Here is an 11,332-nt window from a genome sequence, read left to right as displayed (position 1 = left end):
ACTCCATTTCAGTACAATTTAATCATACTTAAACAATGAGCACATAACATCATATATCATTTCATATTGTCCAGCTAAGGGAGAGGATTCATTTAATATATTTTAAAGTATGTCCATTGTCGGAAATAGTTTTTCTAAAAATGAACATCACTGATTAAGGATTAGTATTTCCCAATGAAGCATGTCAACAGTTTGGGAATAAATAAGTTCGAACAGCCAGTTGGGTCATATTTAACTGTACATCTTATCTCTTAGGTACATTTATATTCCATATATTTTATATTGGTTTCTCATTTGAATCAATGAAGAATGGTTTGCTTGCTGGGGGTGGGAGTTGAGGGAAGATCCAGTAAATGGCATGTTTGCTGTCTTATACAGAGCACAGAACATAAGGAAATGTCTCACAGTTCAATATCTTTTTGTCCGTGTCCATCACTGTATTCAGTGTTACAAATTAAATTGAACTGTACTCTTATCTAGGTAAAACATATAAAATGTGTTACTTACTTTGTGAACTTCACATGTGCAAGTGCCCTGTTGACAAAATGCACAAACATTTCATCCATCCATCCTTAACACAGCAGTATAAAATTTATTCATTAAATCTCTGTGGTTTGATACATTTTAAAATATTTTCACAAAGCATTCATAAATTCCAACTTATGCATATTAGGTGCATGGAGCATAGTAGTTCAAAATAATTTCATAATTTTTTTAACTTTCCGTTTTCCGTGCTAAATAGAGCAATTAGAAATTTATGTAAGCATATGCGATTAGAATACAGTAGAAAATTATTAAAGATCATTCTTTTCGCTACATCAGATTAGCAATTTATCTGTGAACTCTAGGATCAGATCTTTGGATTGGTAGAAAACAACAAAAAAAAATTAGCAATAGATTAGCCACTGTTTTCTTTGCCTTGTTGATGAGTTTCAGTTGATGTTAGCGGTACTGACTGAATGATGTGTATAACAGGATGGGGTGGCAGATGCTGAAATTATGTTGAAAGCTTGATTGAAGCTAACTCTGACCCTTTGAAATGACTGTACCGATTACTCAAAGAAAAGTCCCATAGAACAGCACTGCATAACAGAGACAACATTTCATATTGCTGCCCTGGCTAGGCAATGCAATCTACATAGAGACAATTAATATAAACGTACTGCTGATAGGAAAAGCAAATTTCAGAAGTTATTTGTTTTAAGCTATACAAATAACGTTCAATTTTGGATAAATGACCACCAATGTCTCATTCAAAATGTTTTAAAAATTATTTCATGGGATGTGGGCAACTCTGGCTAGACTAGCTTTTATTGTCCATCCTTAACTGCCCTTGAGAAGGTGGTGGTGAGCTGCATTCTTACACAGCTGCAGACCACTTGGTGAAGCTATGATGTTGTTAGGCAGGAAATTCCAGGATTTTGACACAACAGCAATGAAGAAATGATGCTATAATTCCAAATGGAATGATGTGTGGCTCAAGCCATTTTTGGTTTGAAATATTCTCCTGACCTAGTAATATTTAGCTGATGCCCATAAATTATTTGGCTTCCTTTGTGTCGTCATTCGGGTCTATAGAATGCCTGGCATCAGGAATATGGTAGCATTGTGATCATGTCACTTGTCCTGTAATCCAGAAGCCTGGACTAATGCTCCAGGCACAAGAGTTCAAATCTCACCACAGCAACTGGGGAGCTTAATTCAATAAGGTAAATAAATCTGGAATAAAAAGCTTGAATCAGTAATAACAACATGATCGTTGACTGATGTCCTTTGGAGATGGAAGTCCATCATTATTGCCAGTTTGTGCTTATGTTTGACTCCAGACCCTCAGAAATCTGATTAAATCTTAACTGTCCTTTCAAATGGCCTAGCACCTCACTCATTGTTTTCAAGGTACGCAAGGTCAATTAGTAATAAAGAACTTTGCCAGTTAACAAAGTAAAATAAAATTTTAATTAAGTCCTTTTTTTCACAAAGAAACCATAATGTTTCTCATGTTCACATTTTTATCTCTCAAAATTAATCTAATTTTCTATATAGTCATGTATGTTTGTCCAGCCCTGTGATTACTGAACTAAATGTCGTTCTGATTGGTTTCCACAGTTTCCCTGTTCAGGATGGAGTTCTGAATTCCCAATTTTAATTCTTGAGCTTCCAATATGCATTTTCAAGGCATTTGAAGCATCTACTTCCATCCCTTCCTAGAGAGAGAGGTTTAATTATTTTGTCATCATACCCCATTGGGTTGCTCTCTCTTTCTACTTTACTCAAAATCTTGCACTTGAGTCTAGTGCCAAAATGAATCAACCTTTATCAATATAATCTCAGTTCCATTCATTCCTATGCCATTGATTTGTCTGAACAATAGTTTCTGCAATGGTTTCTATCCAATTTATATTCTACCACTCACATTACATCCCTTATGCAGGCAACCAGGAGACAAAACAATAGTTTTTACCTCTCAGAATACTTCGTAGAAGCAATACATGTGTTCTTAATGTTAATATACTTACTCTTTGGGAAAGGGAATAGGTTGAAGCAGACTAGCAAGAGCAGGTCTCCAGTCATCATAATCTGACCTGCAGGACAGACAAACAAATATGAGCTTCTGCACTAGTTACACTTCTGTTTACAATTAACACACACATTTCTGAAAAATCAAAACAAATATCCAATAGTTCACTCAGGATCGCCGGACCCAAAACGTTAATTCTGATTTTTCTTCACAGATGCTGCCAGACCTGCTGAGCTTTTCCAGCAACTTCTGTTTTTATTCTGATGGCTCACTGCTTATTTCACTGTCCCTGAAAATTCAAACTTCTCCCAAAAAAGTAATTGTACAGTAAATGAACTATTCAATCTTGAGTGTGATAAACTAATAAGGTTCCAAAAGCTGTATAAGAACATAAAAAATAGCTGGTGACATACTCTATTGAGCATATTCATTATTCAGTAAAATTTAGGCTATTCTTCTATTTAATTTCCACGTTCCCATTCCTACCCTATTGCTGTATCCATTATTCCTATAAACATTAGGGATAGAATAAAAGAACCTTGTGTATTTCTGATGGTTATGAATATTTCACAATTTTTCAGTGTGGAATAATGTATTTCTCCTGAGTAAATATTTCACAAGCTAAAGCTAGCAATTTACAGCAGCGAAAAATAAAATCATTGACACGTTCATGTGAATATCCCAGACATAACTCAACCGCACACAGTACTCTAGAATGGATTTAAAAGTCACAATGAGATCTAAGGAGTCAGTTGCTCTTAATGAATTATATCATCAGTGGAAGCAAATTCTGGATGTTTTCCACTTATGTGAGAGACCATGATGAAAAAAAAAGTGATCTCACTCTGTCCCATGTGAAGTACAGTCATTTTACACTTGCAAAACAAAATATTTAAAAGTCTGTCAGATGTGCCATTACATTCATATAGTCCACACTAATTAACAGTGAGTCTGACAAAATAGGTCTTATTTATATTTGTGTTTGGTTCATGTATGGATTTCCCTGAAGCATGAAATTCACATAAAGATCAAAAGTCCTTTCATAATTGTCTGGCTTAAGCTGTGCTGATCCTGTGAATCAAATATGTAATTCAGCTGTCGAAGAAATGTTCTTTCGGTTTCAGCCTAACATTAAAACAAGATGTCCTATTTAAAATCTTCTGGACAGCTTCACTAACTGATCCATTGTCTATTCTGGAAAATACTTTCAGTACATTGTACGGAGAGTTACAGAGTTTCGAAGGCACAGTAGAACAGTTATGCAACCATTGCCTGTGGCAATGCTGGTCTGCCAAGTCCCCATTTGTTATTATTAAGCCCATAAGTTTAGATACATAAAAATTATGACACACTTGTAGCTTTGTATTTATTTTTCATGGGTATTATTTTTAAAGATAAGATGCAGCAGCTTACAATACTGATTTCTGACATTCTATTTGAAATGACGAGGACACTTAAATTTTGGCTGTGCTGGGTGAGTAGTGCAACTGATTTCAAGGGAAAAGTGATGCAACGTCAAAATTACAGCAGAAAATAACAAGGTTATCATCTTGCTTTTTAGAAAACCCTGAAATGTTGCTTTACGGATATCAATTTGACAAAATATTGTTTAAAAAACATTTTCCAGTCATATAAGTAATTAGGAAATTGATAGACCACTTTCTATCTTAAGTACACCATTGATGTTTTAGACTGGATGGCAAGGCTGTCAATTGGTAAAGCTGTCCTTCAGGATGGATCCTTCTAGGAGGATTCTGCTACTACACTATCCTTAAATGAACCCATTCTGTTCCTTATAAGTAAACCACCCTAGTTATTCAATGCACCATCACACTGGTCGCAGCTTGCTCTAAGTGGAGTCTGTTCATTCAATGAAGTCTCTCATAAGAGACAGACAGCTCAAATTGAAGCTCATGGAACTGAGCGCAAGTTATTGGCCTGATTAGCAAATGTTGAACTGCATAAGAGAAATAGACAGGTGCTATAATTGGCAAGCTGTGACTAGAGATGTCGCACAAGGGCCTGTTTTGCAGTCTCAACTATTTAATGACTCTGCTTACCAGATGAAGGGGCTACATATCCAAGTATGTCAATTATATCAAAAAAAAGCACAAAGTTAAGCAGCGGAAATGAAAGCACTAAATTATAAACAGATATTGATTAAACAAAAGGGCAAAGGTTTGGCAAATGAACTAGAGGAAAAAGGTTACATAAAAAAGATTGAACAGAATATGCTTTAAATGTTGAAAAGCTTGAAACAGTGTAGGTCAAGTAAACTTAGGAGTCCATGTACACAGATCATTAAAACTGTCATGGCCAGGTACAAAATATATATTCAAAGGGTTGATGAAATGTTGGCCTTTGTATTTATAAGAGTGAAATACATGATGCTGGAAGTCATGCTATAGCTAAACAAAGCCCTAGATTGACCACACTTGGAGTACTATATTCAGTGCTTTTAGTGTGCTCTGTTATCCTCAAAGTGAGTTAAGGGTCAGGGAGCCAGTAAACTGGGCACCTCCTATTCATGGCTCGTTAAGTTCAATGAGGAGCTGGACAGAAAAAGAAGGAGATCTTCGAGTGACAAAAAGGAAGACCAGCCATTAGTGCACATCGGCCTGGAGCACAGCACAGGGCCAGAATGTGACATTGTTGCTGAAATAAAATGGTGACATGAAAGGGTTCTTCAAACTCAGGAGGTCAGGCAATGGCACAAAGTTTCCATTGCTTGCGCAATGTGAAATAAATGGTGATTGGTCGTGTGGTCACGTCTGTGCACAGTGATGATGTTGACCCTCTGAGCTCCTCACTGCTCCATTCTATAAAGCCAATAGCATTTCTGTCACTGCTGCTGTCTACCTTTGAGCATTGCAGTCCAGAGGTAGTTTCAACTTCCAAAAGTGCCTGGCACCACTAATTGTACACTGAATTCACCTCTGGCCAGTTAGAGACTTTGCATACTGAAATAGTACGCATTGGGTTTGTAAGCCAGGATTGAAAATCTAGCCCAGATAATAGAAGCTTTCAATCTATTATGGGGAAAAGTTTGATAAATTGGGAACAATCTATTGCTGCTGGTTCGGAAAGCGAAGACTAGAAGACAAAAGCTACAAATTCGAGTCACAGCTTTCAGCAGTGAAGTTAACAAACATTTCTCCATGCAAAGTCTCATTCCAAAATGATGGCAAAATACGTTGTTCATTTCAAAACAGAGACTGATAGATTGCTGTTAACCAATAATATAAAGGGTTATGAGCCCAAGTTCATATATGTCACAGATCAGACATGATTTCAGTGAATGACGCTAGATTTATTGAGGGGTCAAGTGGATTTTTCTGTTCTTGTGGTTTATAAATAATCTTGGAATATTCTCACTGTATAAGGGCAATAAACCTTGCTACAAATGTGTAAAACATTGCTCAGATCATTCCTGGAATACTATACACAGTTTGAAACTAATTTCAAAAGGGTCCATTCCCTTGACAGAGCGCAAAGTGCAATCACCAAACTGACTTCTGGAATAAGAAGGGTATCTCATCAGTCAAAATTGAGTGGAATGGTCTTATATTCTCTTGGGATAAGAGATGATCACATGGAAATTTTGAACTTATTAGAAGATTTTCAGAGTAAATGATAAAAGGCTGTTAACCCTGGCTGGAGAGTCTGAAGCTAGCAGCCACAGGCACAGGAATAAGGCGTCACTGATTAAGGACCTAACTTTCTCATTTTTCTCTGAAGGATAGTGATTCTTTTAAATTTGACACCAAAAGATATAGGAACAGAACTACTCCATTCAGCCCAAGGAATATGCTCTGCCATTCGAATGTTGGTGATATGTTTCTCAACTTCATTTTCCTACCTTCTCCCCATAACTCTTGCTCGTCCTACCAATCAAGACCTGATCTCTGTCTTAAATACACTCAATGACTTGTCCTCCACAGTTGTCTGTGGCAATGAGTTCCACAGATTCACTGAAGGAAATGCCTCCTCATTTCAGTTCTAAAGGGTTGTCCTTTCAGTCTGAGGCTGTGTCCTCAGCCCTGATCCCTCCTACGAGGGAAACATCTTCTCCATGGCCAGTCTATCCAGGCCTCTCACAATCAAATACCCCCTCATCCTTCTAAACTCCATTCATTGCACACCCAGAGTCCTCAACTGCTCCTCATATGACAAGACCTTCATCCCTGGGATCAATCTTGTAAGCCTACTCTTAACTCACTCCAACAAATTCCTTAGATATGGGGCCCAAAACTGTTCATAATACTCTAAATACCATCTGACAAGAGCCTGTATAGCTTCAGCAGTATATTTAAGCTCTTGTATTCTGGCCCTCTTGAAATGAATGCTAATAATGCATTGCCTTTCTAACTGCCAGCTGAACCTGCATATTAACATAAGACCTGAACGAGGACTCCAAATACCTTTGTGCTTCAGATTTCCAAAGTCTTTCCCCCTTTAGTAAATAGTCTATGCCTCTATTCTTCCTACCAAAGTTCATAACTTCACAATTTCCCACACGTTATTCCATCTGCCACTTCTTTGCCCACTTTACTTGCCTCTGCAACCTCTTTGGTTCCTCATCATTACCTGCCCATCGAACTATCTTTGTGTCATCAGCAACAATGCCCTCACTTCCTTCATCCAGATTGTTAATTTATAAAGTGAGTAGTTGTGGTCTCAGCATGGGTCACTGCAGAAGTCCACTAGTCACCAGCTGCAATCATGAAAAAGATCCCTTACTGCACACTCTCTACCTTTTGCCAGTCAGCCGATCCTCTATCCATGCCAGTAGCTTCATCCTAATAACATGAGGTCGTATCTTATTTAGCAGCTTTCTGTGCGGCACATTGTCAAAGGCCTTCTTGAAATCCAGGTTGACCATGTCCACTGGCTCTTCTTTGTCTAACTTGCTCATTACCTCCTCAAAGAATTCTAACAGATTTGTCCGACATGACTTCCCTTTGATGAAGCCATGCTGACTTAGCCCTATTTTACCATGCATTTACAAGTAGTTTGCAATCTCATCCTTAATAATAGTTCTAAAATCTTTTCAACAACCGAGGTCAGGCTAACCAGCTTATAGTTTGCGCCTTCCCTTCTTAAATAGGGATGTTGCATTAGCCATGTTCCAGTCCTCTGGGGCGCTCCGTGACTCCAGTGATGCCTGAAAAAAAAAACATCAATGCCTCTAAAATCTCCTCAGCTATATCCTTCAGAACTTTGGGGTGTAGTCCATTAGGTCCAGATGATTTATCTGCCTTCAGACCTTACAGTAGCACTTTCTCCTTTGTCATGGCCACTATACTTACCTCTGGCTCTGACTTTCTTGAAGTTCTGGTATGCGCCAGTGTCTTCCAGGGTGAAAGCTGATGAAAACCATTTCTCCACACCAATTTTTGAACTACACATTTTCCTCTTTGAACTTGATGATCTTGTGCCAAGCTCTTCATGGCTTAGGTAGTAATCCACAGATATTCACCACTTTGGTTCTGCTTTTCAATTTAGCCCCTAGCTGCTCATATTCCCTCAGCAGGACCTCTTTCCTCTTTCTACCTATATCATTGGTACCTATATGGACCATGACAACTAGATCCTTCTCCTTCCACTCCAAGTTCCTCTGTAGTCCAGATGAGATATCCTGAAGTTGGGCACCACATAGGCAAAAAAGCCTTTGGGACTCTTAATCCAGGCCATTGAGAACAGTCTCAATTCCTCTGATTATACTACCCACATTTACAACTACATTTTTCTCTTTTCTCCTGCTTTTTGAATGGCTTCTTGTACCACAGTCAGTTTGCTCTACCTCCCTACAGACCCCACTCTCATCCACACAGGGATCTGATATCTGCTAGGCAAGCTCAAGGGCTGAGGTTCCCTTAGCACTGATTCCTGGATTTCAGGAGGCTGTCACGCCCCAGGTTGATTACCAACAAGTCAGGTAATCTAAGGGGGTGTGATTGCCTCCTGAAACACAGCTTCCAGGTAACACTCCCCCTGATGTGTCGCAGCATTCAAAGCTCAGACTCCAACTCATCAACTCTAAGCCTGAATTCCTCAAGCAACCAACTCTACGAACCAAATGTGGTCCACCAGCTCCCACAGCATGCAGATACAACACATCACCTGAGCCAGCATCTCTATTTCAATTATGCAGTTGCTCATTTCATTTTGTATAAATTTCATGTCGGTATTTTAGTTTGTAGTATGTAAACATTTCCCCTATTTACTTTCAATGCCCAAGTAACCTATAGTATAGTCAAATTATTACTATTTCCAACCAATCAATTTAAGGTTTACTTCTGATGTCACTACAGAGGCTCTCTTTACATTGCTGAATGATCCATAATTAGAAGATGTCATCGGCAGATGAGAACAGACTCAATAGCACTTGAGCGAGTTTCAGCAGATCTGGCAGTGAATGGCTAAACTAGATATCTACCAAATTGCTTCATGTTTGTGCCCCTTAGACTTGCAATGCAAGAGAGAACAGCTAAAAATGAGAAACAGCAAAGTGGGTTTTAAGGATAACAATGGTGAAAGTGTCGATATTTGTTTACAATAAGGATCCCTCCAACTTCCAAGTGACAACACACTTTCTTTCTGTGGACTATTGGTGGTGAATTAGGATCACAAATGAGTGTTAGAAGGTTCTTAGAAACTAAAAAAAAATGCAGAACTTACATTTTTCAGAATGTGATCAAACACGATGACCACCAATTCAAAATAACACCATTTCCTTTATCAGTTACATAGTGTTTAAGAAAATATAAAAGATGTAGATTGCAGGTAAGATATGTTGCGTTTTTGTCCATTATATGTCTTCCAACTGCACTCTTGAGTATTTACAAAATAAAAGAGAACATTGAAAAATCTCAATCTCAAGAAAAGATAGGGAGCTAAATTGGATTGCTCAAAAATGGGGGCCCTGAGTTGTCATACATGATTATTCCTTGTCTACCAACACAATTTCTGCATGCCGTCAATGTAAAATGTTCATTGGCTGCATATCTGCAGAAGGGAGTCAATATCATTACTTGCCAGCAAAACATGGGCCTTGTCTGCTTTTCTTAAAAGGAAGTTGTGTGGTGGAAGTTGAAAGTGTTAAAACCATTTGAAACTGTGATGTGCAACGATCACCAATAGTCTGTCAACAGGAGACAGACAACGCGCGCAGATGATGTACTTGGGATCTCGGTGGAGGAGGTAAAAAGGGAGGAGAAAATCCTATGTCCATCTCCAATCACTCTGAAATAGCAGGAGGCACAGCTAGCCACAGTTTGACAGCAGAAGCTTGGGTTTGAATGCAAAGCAGCAAGGAATTAATGACCTCACACAAATGGCCAAGGTTACAGAATGCATCTTCAAGTGATATATCCCATCAAATGCAGCACTAGCATCATACTGAATGCATCACATTCTCATTGCTCACTGATTAGCAATTGTAATCAATTATGTGATAACACGGTGTGAAGCCGGAGGAACACAGCAGGCCTGGCATTCTCAGAGGAGCAGGAAAGCTGACATTTTGGGTCAGGACCGTTCTTCAGAAATGGGCAAATAACCCCATTTCTGAAGAAGGGTGCCGACCCGAAACATCAGCTTTCCTGCTCCTCTGATGCTGCCTGGCCTGCTGTGTTCCTCCAGCTTCATACTGTGTTATCTCTGACTCCAGCATCGGCAGTTCTTACTATCTCTGAGCAATCAATTATGACTTGTGCATGATTAGCTTGACCTCACCATCATCCTTAGCTGTGCTGCATGCATCATATCACAGCTTTCTCACACTCCCAGCTATTCAGCCATGATAGCCATGTCATCCAAACAGATTGCATATCACTCATGGCCACATCTCTCTCTCTCTCTCTCTCTCTCTCTCTCTCTCTCCCCAACTTAAACAGAGGCAGCAGGAACGAGTTGGGAAGGGACAGTCATGCCAGCAATGGCCAAATGTCAGACGGTGCTGGCCGCTACTGAAAAAGCGAATGATGAGGACCAGCCAGCAGTGAAGCAGAAACCAATAGGGGATGGCATTGTCATACTGAATCATTCTTCCCAGCTGCCACGAGCTTTCCATTCGACAACATCTTTTCACTAAGAAGCCACAAGTGGTGTTAGCTTTCCCCGCCACCCACCCCCCTGCACCTTTTATCCACTTTTCCCTCACCATAAACTGACCCTGCACCTACTTCCTTCCCATATCCAACGGGTGCAACCTGACCAAGCAGTGGGTAAACAAAGATGACAGTGATGAAGAAGAAACAGCACACCCACTTGATTTTGCAATTGCAGGCACCAACACAGGCAACTCCTAACTTCTAGGGGGAATAGAGGGGGATCTGCATGTAGTCAGACACAGACTTAACTGCATTGCAGCCAGGGCAGTGGACAAGAATAGTGGCTGTGCCAGTTCACCTGAAAGCCAGGTTGCAAAAGGAGTTCTGTTACACAGCTTTTTAATTTGAGCTTCAGTGTTACAAGCTAAGCTAGAAGGCTTATGAACGCACACTGTAGAATATTTTGTACTCAAGGAAGCCTCCTTACAAAAGCCTGTTTACATGGCAAAGGAGTGTTGAATGATCTAATAGAAACTTGGCACAGGCCTCTGACCAGAGCTTGGACCTTACACAGTGGCCATATCTGTCTTTGCATGCATGGATCCAATCATGATGCAGCACCTGATGCCCATGTCCCAGCTTCCATTGCATCACAAACCGTTTCCATCACAACCCAAGTGCTTCAGTGGAAAATGGCTGCTACCATCATGGCTATGGACAGCAGCGTTCACAGCCATTTAGAAATCTGTCCTCCAATACA

General features: G+C 39.6%; 1 protein-coding gene across 2 annotated transcripts in view; it reads right to left on the bottom strand.

Annotated features, from left to right (window-relative positions):
- The window catches only part of cmip (c-Maf inducing protein), a 228,537-nt gene that overhangs the window by 32,408 nt on the left and 184,797 nt on the right, over positions 1–11,332 (bottom strand). For both annotated transcript variants that reach the window (XM_048546877.2, XM_048546878.2), the window contains exons 11-12: positions 2,517–2,582; positions 508–534 (exon numbers count right to left, since the gene is read on the bottom strand). In XM_048546877.2, the coding sequence (XP_048402834.1) occupies positions 508–534; positions 2,517–2,582 (93 nt within the window). The remainder of the gene's footprint in view (positions 1–507; positions 535–2,516; positions 2,583–11,332) is intronic.

This window comes from Stegostoma tigrinum, chromosome 16 (assembly GCF_030684315.1).
Source record: "Stegostoma tigrinum isolate sSteTig4 chromosome 16, sSteTig4.hap1, whole genome shotgun sequence".
In the NCBI taxonomy this organism is placed as follows: Eukaryota; Metazoa; Chordata; class Chondrichthyes; order Orectolobiformes; family Stegostomatidae; genus Stegostoma; species Stegostoma tigrinum.
Note: the sequence above shows the minus strand (reverse complement) of the source record. Positions and strands in the feature narration are given on the sequence as shown.